The sequence below is a fragment of the Manis pentadactyla genome, chromosome 17 (genome assembly GCF_030020395.1).
Source record: "Manis pentadactyla isolate mManPen7 chromosome 17, mManPen7.hap1, whole genome shotgun sequence".
NCBI lineage: Eukaryota > Metazoa > Chordata > Mammalia > Pholidota > Manidae > Manis > Manis pentadactyla.
This window is the reverse complement of record NC_080035.1, coordinates 37831050-37847799: the sequence shown is the minus strand read 5'-3', so window position 1 is coordinate 37847799 and position 16750 is coordinate 37831050. Positions and strand designations below refer to the sequence as shown.

The following is a 16750-nucleotide window of genomic DNA, read 5'->3' as shown; positions in this document are numbered from 1 at the left end:
AGACACTGAGTGGTTAAACAACTTGCTGAAAGTCACGCTTTTGTAAATCATGGTCCTGGGGCTTGTAGGCAGGAAATTGGACTCCAGATAACTTACCTTTAACTGCTAGCAGTCAGTACCATACACACGTCCTTTTTAAGATGCTCTAGGTAGTTAGCTAATAGACTTCTTAGTTTAACAAATCTGAAGTACTCCTCCCCATCCACAGAGACAGCCAAATACCTTGGAGTCATTCTTGACTTCCCTGTTACCCTCACACTTTACAAGACCTAGCAGCTGTACCTTTAACATATCCTAAATCTGACCTTTTCTACCAGTCCCATAATTAATAGTCTAGTCCCAACCATCACTCCCCTGGCTGGGATAACTGTATAACCTCTAAATTGAGCTCCCTCCTTTTAGAGTTTCCTCTTATAGTCAGTGCCCCACAGTGCAGCCTGAGTGACCTCCCCAAGTGTACATCATGTCAAGTTCTGCCCTTGCTCAAAGTCCTCCTGAAGCTTCCCATCCCAATCCAGTGTGAGATGTAAAGTCACCACTGTGGCCTCAGACCTCACACGATCTGACTCCGGTTACCTTTCCCACCCATCTCCTTCACGCTCATTTCCAGTCACACCTGTCTCTATTCTCTCTGTGAACTCACCAAACTTGTTCCTTGCTGAACCTTTATCCTAACTGTCCTTGTGCCTGAATATTTTTACTTGGAACTTGTATTTTATAATGTAATTTGGCCTTTGTTTAGGTATCAGTTCCGAGGATAAATGCTCCTCGATCTTATTAAAAATAACTTAATGCCCTTATCCTGCTTTATTTTTCTTTAAAGCCCAGTCACTCCTTGAAATTATATAGTTGCATATTTACTTTTTTTGTTGTTGTTGTTGTCATTAATCTACAATTACATGAAGAACATTATGTTTACTAGGGTCCTCCCTTCACCAAGTCCCCCCCACAAACCCCATTACAGTCACTGTCCATCAGCGTAGTAAGATGCTGTAGAATCACTACTTGTCTTCTCTGTGTTGTGCAGCCCTCCCCATGGCCCCCCCCCACATTATACATGCTAATCTTAATACCCCCTTTCTTTTTCCTCACCCTTATCCCTCCCTTCCCTCCCATTCTCCCCAGTCCCTTTCCCTTTGGTAACTGTTGGTCCATTCTTAAGTTCTGTGATTCTGCTGCTGTTTTGTTCTTCAGTCTTTCGTTGTTCCGATACTCCACATATGAGTGAAATCATTTGGTGTTTGTCTTTCTTATTTATACTCTCTAGCTCCATCCATGTTGTTGCAAATGGTAGGATTTGTTTTCTTCTTATGGCTGAATAATATTCCATTGTGTATATGTACCACATCTTCTTTATCCATTCATCTACTGATGGACACTTAGGTTGCTTCCATTTCTTGGCTATTGTAAATAGTGGCTTTTGGATGTAGAGTTCTATAGATGTCTATTAGGTCCATCTGTTCTAGTGTGTTGTTCAGTGCCTCTGTGTCCTTACTTATTTTCTGTCTGGTGGATCTATCCTTTGGAGTGAGTGGTGTGTTAAAGTCTCCTAAAATGAATGCATTGCTTTCTCTTTCCTCCTTTAGTTCTGTTAGTTTTTGTTTTACATATGTTGGTGCTCCTGTGTTGGGAGCATATGTATTTATAATGGTTATATCCTCTTGTTGGACTGAGCCCTTTATCATTATGTAATGTCCTTCTTTATCTCTTGTTACTTTCTTTGTTTTGAAGTCTATTTTGTCTGATACTAGTACTGCAACACCTGCTTTTTTCTCCCTGTTGTTTGCATGAAATATCTTTCTTCATCCCTTGGCTTTTAGTCTGTGCATGTCTTTGGGTTTGAGGTGTGTCTCTTGTAAGCAGCATAGAGATGGGTCTTGCTTTTTTATCCATTCTATTACTCTGTGTCTTTTGATTGGTGCATTCAGTCCATTTATATTTAGGGTGATAATTGAAAGATATGTATTTATTGCCATTGAAGGCTTTAGATTCGTGGTTACCAAAGGTTCAAGGTTATCTTCTTTAGTATCTTACTGTCTAACTTAACTTGCTTATTGAACTATTTTAAACACTGTCTGGTGATTCTTTATTTTTCTCCCTTCATATTCCTCCTCCTCCATTCTTTATATGTTGGTTGTTTTATTCTGTGCTCTTTTGTGTTTCCTTTAATTGTTTTTATGGGTAGTTGATTTTATTTTTTGCCTTAAGTTAGTATTTGGTTGGTCTGCTTTCTTTGCTGTGATTTTATTTTCTCTGGTGACATCTATTTTGTCTTAGGAGTGCTCCCATCTAGAGCAGTCCCTCTAAAATACCCTGTAGAGGTGGTTTGTGGGAGGCAAATTCCCTCAACTTTTGCTTGTCTGGGAATTGTTTAATCCCTCCTTCATATTTAAATGATAATAGTGCTGGATACAGTATTCTTGGTTCAAGGCCCTTCTGTTTCATTGCATTAAATATATCATGCCATTCTCTTCTGGCCTGTAGGGTTTCTGTTGAGAGGTCTGATGATAGCCTGATGGGTTTTCCTTTGTAGGTGACCTTTTTCCTCTCTCTAGCTGCCTTTAAAACTCTGTCCTTGCCCTTGATCTTTGCCATTTTAATTATTATGTGTCTTGGTGTTGTCCTCTTTGGGTCCCTTCTGTTGGGGTTTCTGTGCACTTCCGTGGTCTGATCAATTATTTCCTTCCCCAGTTTGGGGAAGTTTTCAGCAATTATTTCTTCAAAGACACTTTCTAACCCTTTTTCTCTCTTCTCCTGGTACCCCTATAATGCAGATATTGTTCCTTTTGGATTGGTCACACAGTTCTCTTAATATTGTTTCATTCCTGGAGATCCTTTTACCTCTCTCTGTGTCAGCTTCTATGCATTCCTGTTCTCTGGTTTCTATTCCATCAATGGCCTCTTGCATCTTATCCATTCTCCTTATAAATCCTTCCAGAGATTGTTTCATTTCTGTAATCTCCTTCCAGACATCATCTCTTAGCTTTTGCGTATTTCTCTGCAGCTCCATCAGCATGGTTATGAGCTTTATTTTTAATTCTTTTTCAGGGAGATTGATTAGGTCTATCTCTTTCTCAGGGTTTGCCTTTGTGATCTTGGTCTGTATCAAATTCTTCTGCCTTTTCATGGTGATAGAGGTATTTGTGGGGAGCTGGCACGTGTGTTGGCTAAGAGAAAGTCCCTTCTTGCTGGTTTGTGGCCTTCCTCTCCTGGGAGAACAGCGACACCTAGCAGCTTGTGCTGTGTAGCTGCGTGCAGACAGGGTTTCTAATTCTTGCCCGGCCGCTGTGGAGCTCTGTGGTTGCTGTGGGCATGGCCAGCCTCAGGCTACTTCTCCAATATGGTTGGAGGGGCAACGGGCGGGAGGCTGTTTATCGCTGTGAGGGGCCTCCGAGCTGCGCTGCCGCCCAGGGGATTAGGGTGCCCGGAGTTCCCTGGGATTCCCAGCTGCCAGGCTAAGTGTCCCGGGATACTTCCGTCCAGCTGTGGGGTCCCTGTCCCTTTAAGACTTTCAGAAAGCAATCACTTTTCTTTGTCCCGGGGGCACTGGCTGCGGGGACCTACTCACAGGTTTTACTGTCCTGTTTCCCTAGTATCCAGCACCCCACGCACTGTGTGTCTGCGCTCCGGTCCGGATGGCTGGGGCTGGGTGTTTAGCAGTCCTGGGTTCCCTCTCCCTCCCCGCTCTGCCTGCTCTTCTCCAGCCGGGAGCTGGGGTGAAGGGCGCTCAGGTTCCGCTGGGCCGCGGCTTGTATCTTACCCCCTTCATGATGCGCTGGGTTCTCACAGGTGTAGATGTAGTCTGGTTGTTGTCCTGTGTCTTCTGGTCTCTCTTTTAGGAATAGTTGTATTTGTTGTATTTTCAAAAATATATATGGTTTTGGGAAGAGATTTCCACTTCTCTACTCACGCCGCCATCTTGGTTCTCTCACATATTTACTTTTTTTTTTTAACTTTAACTTGTTGAACTTTAAATGAGAAGCTCTGATCTAAGTATGGTTCTTAGAGTTAAGTCATGTTTTACTTACCATGTAAAATAATCTCACGCATTACTCATGTTGCAGGAGTGAATTTGATGGAGATTTACAATCCCAACTTCTGAGTAAAGCCAATGAAGAAGATAAAAACTGTAGCAGAGCTCTCTCCGTGGTAAGCACTGTTGTTCGAGCTGCAAAAGATCTCTTGCACAGAGCTCTTGCTGTGGATGGTAAGACTCTTCTTTTTTTTTTATTGAAGTATAGTTGATATACAATATCATATAGGTTTCAGGTGTACAGCATTGTGATTTAATAATTATACCACATTACAAAATGCTCACCATGATCTTTCACTTTCTTAATGGTTGTATTTTAGTTGCTTTATTCTTTAGCTTATGCACAGAGTTCCCGAAAAGGAACCATCTCTCAAGCCAGAGTGTTTTCTTTATTATAGATCTACACATACACATATGTTCATTTGGGTCTGTGATATTCTCCATGCCCTAATGCAGGATATTTTAGAATTTTCTAAAGCAGTTACCTGATACTGTCATTTTCTATTAAACCAGTAGAAAAATTCTTCATCACACTGAGTCTTTGCTTTACCCTTTCTTTGGTAATCAAAAAGCATTTTGTTTTCTCCTTTAGATGTTTTTCTTCCTCTATCCTATTTCCAATTATGGTATTACCATTTACCCAAAGGTCTGGGTAGTCCTAAACATCTCTCCAGATGCATTTGTATAAATTGAATTCTGTGAGTTCTTCCACTGGAAAGTCTCCAGTTCATATTCTCCTCTGTATCTGATCTCCCATAGTTTAGGCTTCCGTGGTGCAAGCACCTGTCTGCTTTTACATGGATGGATAACATTCTTACCATCTCACCTTGCCCCAATTCCCCATGCAGTTATCTAGCCATCCTCCACTGGCAGCAATTATACTTACAAAAACATTCAGTTACCCAACACACCTTACCGTTAACAATTATTCCTGTGGCTACTTGCACATCAGAACCACCTGGGAAACTTTGGTTCATTCAAACTAAGGGTTTATGCTGACCTAAAAAAACTGTATTTTTCAAGTAAGTGCCCAGCCTATTTTGATGCAATAGCAGATCTAGAAACAAATGAGAACAATTGTTCTTTAATGTAAAGGGCTTCACAATCAAGACTCAATATATGGTCCACCATCATGTTCATGAATATATTCAGTGAAGTGCTTTCCTTGGGGAAAAAAAGGGCGGCAGTACAGCTCAATAACAGCAAACATTTTTGTAATGCTTAATGCGTGCAGACTTCTTGTAAGCATTTTGCATATATTAACTCAGTTAATCTTCACAACATCCAATGAGGGAAGTACTGGTATTATCCCCTTTTATAGCTGAGTAACCTGAGAGATACACACATTAGGTTATTCGCCTAATGTACAGACAGCCATATGTGGCACCAAGAATAGTGGTTTGCTATCATGGCTGCTACTGAAAGGGAAGTCAAGAATGACTCCAAGGTGTTTGGCTGTCTCTATGGATGAGGAGGAGTACTTCAGACGTGTTAAACTAAGATGTCTATTAGCTAACTACCTAGAGCATCCTTAAAAATTTTTACATGCCAGGGTTCCAATCCTGGCTCTGTCATTTTACAGGTGTATGATTTTGGGTAAGGTACTTAAATACTGTGTGCCTTGGTTTCCCCATCTAAAAAGTGGGGATAATAAGAGTATCTTATTTTGAGAATTAACCGAGATAACACATGTAAAGAAAGCCCTTAGAATAGTGCCAGGTCTTTTATAAGCAAAATCAATTATAATTTTGCACAAGAGAATAGAATATAGATTTAGTATAGCATATACATTACAGTGAAATTACCTTCTAACTATAGTTTCAATGCCTTTTTTAGCTGATGACATTCCAGAACTGCTTAGCTCTTCCAGTCTGTTTTCCATGCTGCTCCCCCTTATTATAGCCTACATAGGACCAGTAGCTGCTGCTATCCCCAAGGTGTGTAATTTAATTCTATAACTTTGAATTTTTTTTACTATCATTTCTTTAAGACTGTGTATCTTTCCTTTAAAAATACTTGAATCTTTGAGGCACCTGAGTTACAGGGAAAGAGTAGAGATAAGACGTGTTAATGGTAGAAGTTACCAGTTAAACTTCTGTGTTCTTAGTACTGTTTACTGGATTAGTCTGCTTACTTACTGGCTTTATATTTAAAGAATTTAGGAATGGCAAATATATTTTAGAAATATAATATGTAAGGAAAGGAAAGTCTAAGTTAGCTGAATTTTTTTTTTGATGCCAAGTCTCCATTTTGAATAAAATAGCAGTATAAAAGGACAGTAGTGTTTTCCAATACAAAAATATTCAAGACACGGCAAAAATTATAAACTATTTATTCTTTGACATGTATTGACTAAAACCTAGTCTACTGCAGATAACAAAAAAGCCAGAAGTGTTTAAAAATATAATTATATTCATATTACATCCAAGATAATTCTTTTCCCCATAGAACAAATTTCTCTTTGAACAAAAACTAAGCTAGAAGAAACTCTAGATGGAAATTCTTGATAACAATAATAACCAACAGTTATGGCAAACAATAATTTTAAAGCAAGTTTCACATTTATTATGTCATTTAATCATTTTTGTTCATTTGTTTTAGGTGGCTGTAGAAGTCTTTGGCCTTGTTCAGCAGTTGCTTCCCTCAGTTGCCATTCTGAATCAGAAGTATGCACCCCCTGCATTCAATCCCAATCAGTCAACAGATAGCACCACGGGAAACCAGCCCGAACAAGGCCTCTCTGCTTGTACAACTTCTAATCACTATGCTGTCATAGAGAGTGAGCACCCTTACAAACCCGCATGTGTGATGCACTACAAGGTAGGCAGCGATCCTAGGGAGAGCTTCAGTTTAAAACTTGGTTTGATGTTCCACAGTGATATCTCAAAGGATACTTTGCCTCTTCAGAAGTATAACTTCTTTTATAGTATTTAAATACAGAGAATCAGCACTCTATATTTAGACTCTGTCCGGTACACAAAAAGGTTTATGACAGAATTTGTACAGTGAAAGGGTATAGTTTTACAGGATTTATAAGAATTGTTTTCACATCTTTATACAAGTGCAGTGCAGTTTATAATGTTAAACTGCATATTATATATCATAGGAGTAGTGGATATAAGCATTACATTTTTTAAATTCCATTTTTTAAATTGATGTTATTTGTACCACAACCTGAGCTCTGAAAATTTACATACTTAAAGTGGGATTTAAAGTAATCTATTATATGTAATGTTAAAAAAGAAAAATACATGTAAAACATTTACAGGTATAATGTTATAACAAACAGTATATTTAGAGTTATCAGAATCTTTATTCCTTGCTTTTTAAGTTGTGTCATGTAAATTAAGAAACAGAAGGAGGATTCGTCGATTAGTTTATAAGTTTATGTGCTTGTAAAATGTTCGATTTTTTATTGTATGATATGGTGAACATATATAGAAGGACAAACTAGTATAGTCACTATATTTACCCATCATCCCAGATTCAACAGTTACCAGTTCTTGGTCAAACCTGCTTCATTTGTTCACCTGCTTTGTCCTTTCCTACATTGTTTTAAAGCACATTCATGGATATTTCATTATGTTTTTCTAAAGTATAAGGACCCATAAAAAGCATATTATTATCACACATGAGAAACTAAAACTAATAATTACTTCATGCTATCAAATATGCACATTTTTAATTACTGGAATGAGAATACAAGTAAGATCATGCATTGTAATTGGTATGTCTCTAAAGTCTCTTTAATCTTTAGGTCTCCCTCTGTCTCTCTTTTTTTATGTTTCCTTGAACTTTAAGAAACTGGATCATACATCTTTGTTGGATAGGAGCCTTTTCAGCTTGCCTCCAGAGTCCTTCAGACTCACCCATTGTAGTGATACACAGCATCCCTGCTGTCTGTATGATAAGATGTTCCAGACTTATCCTATACTTTGCTGCCTCAGATCTGAAACCAGCTTTTTGTCAAAGTGTCCTGGTTCCTTTTAATCATGACAAGTATTTAAAAGCCAAAATCTGGCATTAGGGATGCTCATTTCTCCTGGTTGGTCATTGTTTCTAAATATTTATAGTGCACAGAACTAGCAAATACACCTAACACACAAACACACACCTATTTATACACACAGGCACACATTATTTTAATATATATGCATATATATATATTTGTACATAATGTATGTGTATTTATATTTATATATAGACACATTTATGTGTATAAGTATTTTTTCTAAGACAAAATGCCTCATGAATATGTATTAAAGATACCAATTCAAAGTAAGCACCACAGGATATTGCACCTGAATCTCCTTTCTCTTATGTTTAGTATCCCTATTCTCAGTGACAGTGAGGATACTGGAGTTAAAAAATAGTTGAACTATTTGCTCACTGTGTGTTTGTGTGAGTGTGTGTGTGTGTGTGTGTGTGTGTGTGTGTGTGTGTGTGTTTTGTCTTCTGTCTTCTGGTATATCCCAACTCTAGCATGTATAGAGAACTGAGTTTTAACGTAGGTGGTTATGGTCAATTACTGTGTTTTGTAAGTTGGAGTAATGCCTCTTGTATACCATTCACGTAGCTTCATCAGTTAACATTTTGCCACATTTCTTGTATTTATTTATCTATATTTATGATTGTTGAATCATTTCAAAGTAAGTTGCAAACATCATAATCCCTCACCTTGTTCCTAGAACAATGATGTTTTTTGTACAACCACAATATACTAACCAAATTTACAAAATTTATTATTTGTGCAGTAGTATTATTGTGGTAAACAGTAGATTTATATCATGTTATAAAGTAAACATTTTTCCAGTTGACCCAACAGTGGCATTTTTTAAACCCTGATCTGGAATGCAGTCCAGCTCACACCCATATTTAGTTCTGGGTTCTTGACTATCTTCTTTAATCAGGAACGAGTCCTCAGTCTTTCCTTGTCTTTTATGATTGACAATACATAATCAGTGTTTTGAAGAATACAATCAGTGATTTTGTAAAAAATAAAATATCCCTTTATTTGGATTTGATTGGTTGTTTTCTAATGATTAGACTCAGGTTATGCATTTTGAGCATCACCACTGTGTGAGGGATGTTGTATTCTCCTGTGTGCATCTCAAGAAGCAGTTAGGCACATGAGTAAGGTGATAGCAGGCAAATTTCTCCACCAAAAAAAAAAGCATCTTTTTATCTTTGAAAATATCTTTGGTTAGCTGTCTAAAGACTGTGCAAAGAACAATTATTTCTCAACAAATTTTCACTCAGTAGTTTTAACATCCATCGATTATTCTTACCCAAATCACTTACTGCTGTAATGGTTGCAAAGTGGTGGCTTTCTAATTATGTTATTCCTTCCAGTGGTATTCTATTGTAAAGGAGTTTTCCCATCCCTTCCACTTTTAAAAATATATTCATTTATTTATTTTATATGTTTATATCAATATGGACTTAAGGATTCTTTCATTTAATTGTCATAATCCTTTGCTGTCATCATTCATTTTGATGCTCAAATTTTAATTGATTTGGCCAGTGAAAGTCCACTGAAACTGGATTCTATGTCCTTTTACTGTTCCAATCAACATCGTAGAGGTCACTGTACCCATTCCAGTTATGTATGTCACTATGAATAATTAAACTACTAAGTAAAAATAACGATTGCCTTGCAAAATTTTGGAGTAATTCTTTTTATGTATGTATGTAAGTTGCTATATGACTCGTTTGCTACGAAGTTAGGCTTATCTGTACTTATTTGTACTTAATTTTTATGGATTTTTTTTCCCTATTCTACTTGACTTAATTTTACTTTTTAAATATGTAAAATATTACTAACATGGCTCCAGAATCAAAATTATACAGAATTAATTGCTCAGAATTATAGGTCCTTTCCCTTTCCTGTCTCTGCTTCTCACTTACTCCACCCTGGTGTATCCTTCCTATGCTCCTTTTTGAAAAGACAGAGAAAGAGAGAAGTAATCTTAGTTTTCTTCTTTATTTAAAACAGGTAGCACACTATGCATACTATATTATACTTTGCTTTTTTAATTGGTATAGAAATCTCTCCATACCCATTTAGAGACCATCCTCATCCTTTCTTACAACTGCATTGTACTCTAGTGTGAAGATGTATCATAGTTTTAGCTGATCTCATGTGTGTGAGCATTTAGGATATTTTCAGTATTTGCCAATAATATTTTTTGCAATGAACAACTTTGTATATATGTTTGTTTTGCTTTGTTTTCATATTTTTTTGAGCATAAGGGGACATGGTGGGAGAAGTGGTATCTCAGTTTAGTTTTAATTTACATTTATGTTACTGTGAACAAGATCGAACTTTTCGTTTAAATGGAGATCTTTAGAAATCCTGTACTAAAAACGTTTTCCCTAGTCCTAGGTAATTTTTTTAGATTAATATCATACTTAGGAAATTTCTAAAGTCTCATATCATATGTCATGCAAATGATTCATAGTTTACTGTTTGGCATGGTCTTGCTTAACTAAGAAGACAGAATTCTTTCTGCCAAGATGTGACAGAAGCTTAAAAGTGGTCATAAAAATAAATGAATTATGTGCCTTCATAAACTCATATAGACAGTAAACGTTTAGATTAGGAAAATATAAAAATCTGGGCTTTTATCAAGTATATAAGTATGTGTATTTATATTTATTCTTATATGAAATGCTGAACATTTTTTGCTAATGAAAAGTATTTGTAACAGACACTATGAATGGTAGTAACCTAAAAGTGACTAATACCTTACATTTTAATGGTTTATTCATTTTCCATCAATGTATTTTTATTTTAGCTATCAAACTATATTTTGATTTATCTACTTACAGCCCTTAAATGCATACTGATTGATGTGGAAGAATTTATTAAATAAATAAACTGTTACACTAGGAAATCTGATAACTGGATGGTTATGGAAGTTAATCAACTTTGTAATATTTTTTTCTGAAATCAGTGTATACTTACAAACACTATTAATGTACTGTTAGCCAAATATTAGGTAGAAAGCAAAGCTGTTATAAGTGGGGAGAAGGGACAATTGATACTGAACATTAATACCTTGATTTCTGATCATATTTAAATTATTCTATTAATTCCTTAAAATTTAGTTTACAATATGTTGAAAACATCATCTTCACATTATGATTTCCTGTTTCTAAAATGAAAATAAAGCAAAAATCTAATTCTTCCTAACAAATATGAGTGTCCTCTTGCTTATTAATCTCAGGTGACATTCCCAGAATGTGTGCGGTGGATGACAATTGAGTTTGACCCTCAGTGTGGTACTGCACAGTCAGAAGATGTCCTCCGTTTGTTGATTCCTGTCAGAACTGTTCAGAATTCAGGATATGGACCAAAATTGACATCTGTTCATGAAAATCTTAATTCCTGGATTGAATTAAAGAAATTTTCAGGATCCTCTGGGTGGCCTACTATGGTTTTAGTATTGCCGGGTATGCTTTTTTTTCTTTTCTGTTTTCTATAGTAAAACATACGCATTTATGATCATTATTCTTATTTGTAAGGATACATCATTGAACATGTTTATTTAATTTTTAGAAAAATTTCTTCAAGACCTACTATGTATCTGGATTGCATTTGAGGAGTAAGGAAGACTGTCTGGGCAAGGAAAATAGCCTGACCAAGTTTTAGAAGAGAGAATAATTTGAGGATCTTGTAAAAAAGAAAGAAAGACTAGCTTGACTGAAGCAGACAGTTAGTATTGAGGAGTGGCTGTCTGTAGTGGGGACCTAACTATTGAAAACATAGATTAAATCTTTTGTTTTCCCAGCAAATGCTAAACTTTGAGAACTTACTAAGGACTTGTTCCTTCAAGAAAATTGGTGAACCACCTAACCTGAGTTGTGTTAAGCATATTATTTTCTAGTCCTTAAGGCTTGATGGGGTTTGTAGCAGGGGGACGGGTTGGTGTGGGGGCTAATGGACTATTTTTGTTATTGTTGTTACTGGTGTTTTCCTTTAAAAGAAAGTTCTAAATAAGTTTTAATACGATGTGTAGTCTATTGTGTTTTTAACCAGTTAACCATAACTGCCCCTGTGGTTCCTCGAACTAATAGCCAATGTGAATTCAGAAACTTCTTTGCTCTAGTCTGACCTGCCTAGTTTGTTTGTGAAGAGATCAGATGAAGTCAAATGCTAGGGTAGAGGATTTCTCACTCTGAAACAGAAAAGACAAACCTAGGACACCTCAGTAGTTGACAGATAATTGAAAAATGATTGCTCATGTGACTTAAAGGTAGGACATTTGATTAAGGAGAATTTGATATAAAGAAAAATAGTAACAGTTCACTTGAAAAGGTTTTGTTGTTACTAACGTTTTTAGCACAGTTTTGTTCAAGTAGGTATAGAAACTAAAAATAAGACTGGGTTTTTTTAGTGTCTGATTTTTATTGCTACCTATCTTGAGGGGGTTAAAAGATAGGGAAATTTTAATAAGGTTGTTACCAATTTTGATCTCAATGTTAACTCTTTTTCTTAGGAAATGAGGCCCTTTTTTCATTGGAGACTGCATCAGATTATGTGAAAGATGACAAAGCTTCTTTCTATGGTTTCAAGTGTTTTGCAGTTGGATATGAGTTTAGCCCTGGACCTGATGAGGTAACAATGAATTTTCTTCTCATTCTGTTAAGGAAGATTGTGTTTCTGAGGGCTACTGTTGACGCAAATTATATCTGTTGCCTATATGCGAGAAGCCTGAAATTTATTTTAAACTAGGATGTATAATTTAAAATATTTATTGGTTTAATTTTTTGAAATGCCCTGTTTTTACTACTTTTTAATACATGAAAAGAATGGAGTCTCTGTAACATGGCCCAGCTTTTAAATACTTAGTGTAATTGTGCCTATACCTTTCTGGGTAAATAATAGGCCCTATTTTACAGTGGGGTTAACTTAATATCTCTTCTAAATGTTTCAAATCATACAGTAAAACAAAATCAAGGTGAAAAATGATCATGTTCCTTAAATGTAATGAATGGAACATTCTTTGCTCAATGAACCTGTAGGCCTGAACCTTATAAGCCAGCATGAGACATAATATTGAATCTCTTCCACTCATAATTTAACCATTAGCTAACAAATGCTTCTTTTTAGTTTCAAAAGTTACACTTAAATGCGAGTCACATTTTGTTAATAATCCACATTATCTTCTAAACATTTTATCTTCCAAACACTTTTTAAAGGAGCTGATTTTTTTCCAATTATCCAGGGAGTCATTCAGCTGGAAAAAGAATTAGCCAATCTTGGTGGGGTTTGTGCAGCAGCTTTGATGAAAAAGGATCTAGCACTTCCTATTGGTAAGTCTGGTCAAGTATTAGGTGTTTATTTATGCTTTTTTAATATAAGAATAGAATAGGTTTGTTATAGAGCATTCTGAAAACAGATTAGCAAAATGAATTCAACAGTCACATGCACTCATAAGCAATAACTGCTTATATACTTGTACTTTGTGTTTTTTAACTTGAGACTGAAGAGTACTATATAGTCTTTATTTTTTCCCACACATAAACATGCATACAAATACCCTCTTTATGCACATGCTGTGTGCCAACACCAGATTAAGCACTGAATATATAGTATTAAACCAAAAGTTTGAAATATTTCTTGAACATCCTAGTGGACATAGTAAGTATACAGTTGGACCCTCATTGTCAGGAGCACAGGGACAAGTCAATAAAAATGTTGTTTGAACATAGTTGATGTTTAAAGACATGGACCATATGAAAGAGGAGCTAGGAAGAGAAGGCAAATGAGAAAGAGAAGATAGCCCTTGCCAGTGTTTCAGAGCTGGACAGGAGGAAGAGGCTGCAAAGAAGACTGTGAAGCAGCAGCCAGTGAAGTAGGAGTAAAACCAGGAAAAGGGATATTCATGGCATTTTTCTAATGAAGCTGAGAAGTCAAAGTCTATTCATTGATGGAATCACATACTGGTTATTTATATATTAGTAAGAAATATGTCAGTAAAATGAGAGAAACCTAAGGCCTTGTAGAGTGGAGTGAGAGTGGAAAGTCGGGACTGGGAGCCAGCCAGGTCGCCTTTGGGACAGCCCCGGACGGGAGCTCACGTGGGAAGCACAACAGGGACATGAGGCGGTGGCAGAAGTAGTGTCTCTTATGTGATGCAACTTTGTGTGATAGGTAAGTTGATTTATAGTCAAGATGGTAAAGTTGAAAGTTTAAAATATTTACTAATTCTATGACAATTGGACTTGGCTTAACACTTTATTTTCATAGTATTTGGGAACAAAATGCAGTACTATTGTATTTCCCCAATTTTCAACCCCAAGGTCCTTGTATATCTCCTCCCTCTGAGACAGCCCTTCCCACTTCACCCTTTTCTTCCACCCTTTTCTTTCTACTGTTTTCTTCCACCTCATTCCATTTCCCCTTTATGTTTAATGTTGCTCCTACCTCATGTTGATAAGTATATGAGGAAATGAGACATCTTGTATTCTTTCCATATCAGGAAAATTTGTATGACTTCTTTGGAGGAAACTTACCAATAACTTTTCAAATTTTACTTGCATATACCTTGTGATGTAGCAGTTCTTTACAAATACTTGCACAAATGCTAAAAAAATACATGTTTTTAGATATATTAATATAATACTACTTGTAATAAAACCTAGAAGCAACCAAAATGTGTGTCAGTTGGGAACTGGTTAAGTAAGTAATGGTACATTTGTATACGGGCATTATATGTAACTTAAAAACAACAACAACAAAAAAGTAGACTTCTGTGTCATGACCAAAAAAAAAAGTCCTAAGTTACGTAAACTGAGAAAAGCAAGCTGCAGAGGAGGGTCCCATTTTTGCAAACATTATCTTATATGCGTATGTGTGTATATGCTCATGAGCGTTGATGATGAGACCCACATACGTACACTTAACTATTTGCACACAAAGTTTCTAGAATATATATAAACTGTTGATGCTGTTTATCTTTGGGAGAGGACAGTGACAGAATTTTTCATTCTATACTTCTGTACAATTTGAATATTTCCCTTTGAACATGCATTACTTTAGTAGTAATATTTTGTAAATTAATTAAACTATTAAAGAAAATTCAATAAATACAATGTGTTCTATAGTAAGTAGTAAAGGAGAAAAAGGCTAGAGGATATAGTAACTACCTTACATTTTCATATAAGTTATTATTATTTACTAAAGGTATAGTTCTTCTATAAGATAAACAAAGTAAAAAGGCTCAGATTCTGAATAATCAGTTCCCTCAATTTTTTTTTTCTGGTGAGGGGGGTTGGTCAGATAGAAAAATAAATACACTATATTCAGAAGTACATATTTATCTTTTGCAGATCACTCAATAGAGGCTTTTTGAATATTGTCTTATAATTATAGTATATATTCACACTGAGTATACATTTTTAAATGTAAACCACTGAGATTTATCCAGAACACTATAGTTCCTTTCAGTCGGGAATATTAGAACTGCAAAAAGGTATAATGAATGCAAGGGACTAGGAAGTTAAAACTAAGCATTGATCCATATTAGTAAAACTTTTTATTTACACAACAGGTAATGAATTAGAGGAAGATCTTGAAATTCTTGAAGAGGCTGCATTACAGGTATTGTCACAAACATTGTAAGGATAAACTTTGTACATTAATTTAAAAGCAGTATTTTCATTCATGTCACCTTATTTTTCTTGAACATGGAACTCATTCTTTGGCAATTGTAATGATAAGTAACTCAGTTTCTGCCTTTGATGAGAGAGACCTGTGTGAGCCCTGGCTGTACTGCCTGGTGTTAACTCTGAAGGGAGACATAAATCCTGCGAGAGAAAGAAGAGCTACCAAGTACCACAGGTACTGGCAAGGCTTTGCAGAGCTGGGACATTTAAACTGGATCTTGAAAGAACTTTTATTTACCAGTTAGAAAAAGAGGGGGAGAGGTATTAGTAGTAGTAATTTGAATAATGTCTGTAGAACACTTTATGGTTTACCATATCTTTAATATTATCTCTCTAATTTTGCAGTTACACTTTGAGGTCAGTATTATGTCTTATATCTTAAATTTCTGAAGTTCAGAGAAGTTATATGGCCTAAAAATTCAGCTAATTGAGAGAGAGAGGCTAGTGTCCAGGTATTTTATTACATTTATTTAATCTTTATCAAGTGCTGTTCCAAAGACTTAGCATATTTTTACCTCATTTAATGCTCACAACAACTCTATGAATTGTGACCCTTATGTCCATTTATAAGAATCATACAGCTGATAACTAGAATTTGACCTCTGGCAGTCTGTGCTCTAATCATGAGGACTCAGGGTATCCTCAAAATGTTAAAAAAGCTTCGTGGTTTTAAAAATCCACTAGCTTGTGTTTTTGTTAAAAAAAAAAAAAAACCTTTGTACCTTGTGATACAAAAATAAAAGTTAATTCAGCAAACATTTTGTAAGAAGAATATGTTTCAGACAACATTCTAGTTAAACTAGAGAATCAAAAAGGAGCACATATTATTCATAATTGTAGGAATTTGTGATATATAAAATGTTATTTAATCCAGATATAATAAAGAGATCTTTATAGTGCTGCTGTTAAAAAAAAAAAAAAAACTAGCGTCCCAAATTTTCCCGTCTTTTTTGGTGTGTAATGTAGGCAATGTAGTGGTTCAACATATATTAAACACCTACTCTTTGTTAGACAATGTAGTGTGCATTTTTATGTATTACTTAA

At 35.7% G+C, this 16750-nt stretch overlaps 1 protein-coding gene across 15 annotated transcripts in view; it reads left to right on the top strand.

Annotated features, from left to right (window-relative positions):
- MYCBP2 (MYC binding protein 2) overlaps window positions 1-16750 on the top strand; it is a 269203-nt gene that overhangs the window by 151049 nt on the left and 101404 nt on the right. For all 15 annotated transcript variants that reach the window (XM_036893768.2, XM_036893769.2, XM_036893773.2 and 12 more), the window contains 7 exons: window positions 4065-4207; window positions 5870-5970; window positions 6635-6853; window positions 11263-11488; window positions 12535-12653; window positions 13264-13351; window positions 15592-15641. In XM_036893768.2, the coding sequence (XP_036749663.1) occupies window positions 4065-4207; window positions 5870-5970; window positions 6635-6853; window positions 11263-11488; window positions 12535-12653; window positions 13264-13351; window positions 15592-15641 (946 nt within the window). The remainder of the gene's footprint in view (window positions 1-4064; window positions 4208-5869; window positions 5971-6634; window positions 6854-11262; window positions 11489-12534; window positions 12654-13263; window positions 13352-15591; window positions 15642-16750) is intronic.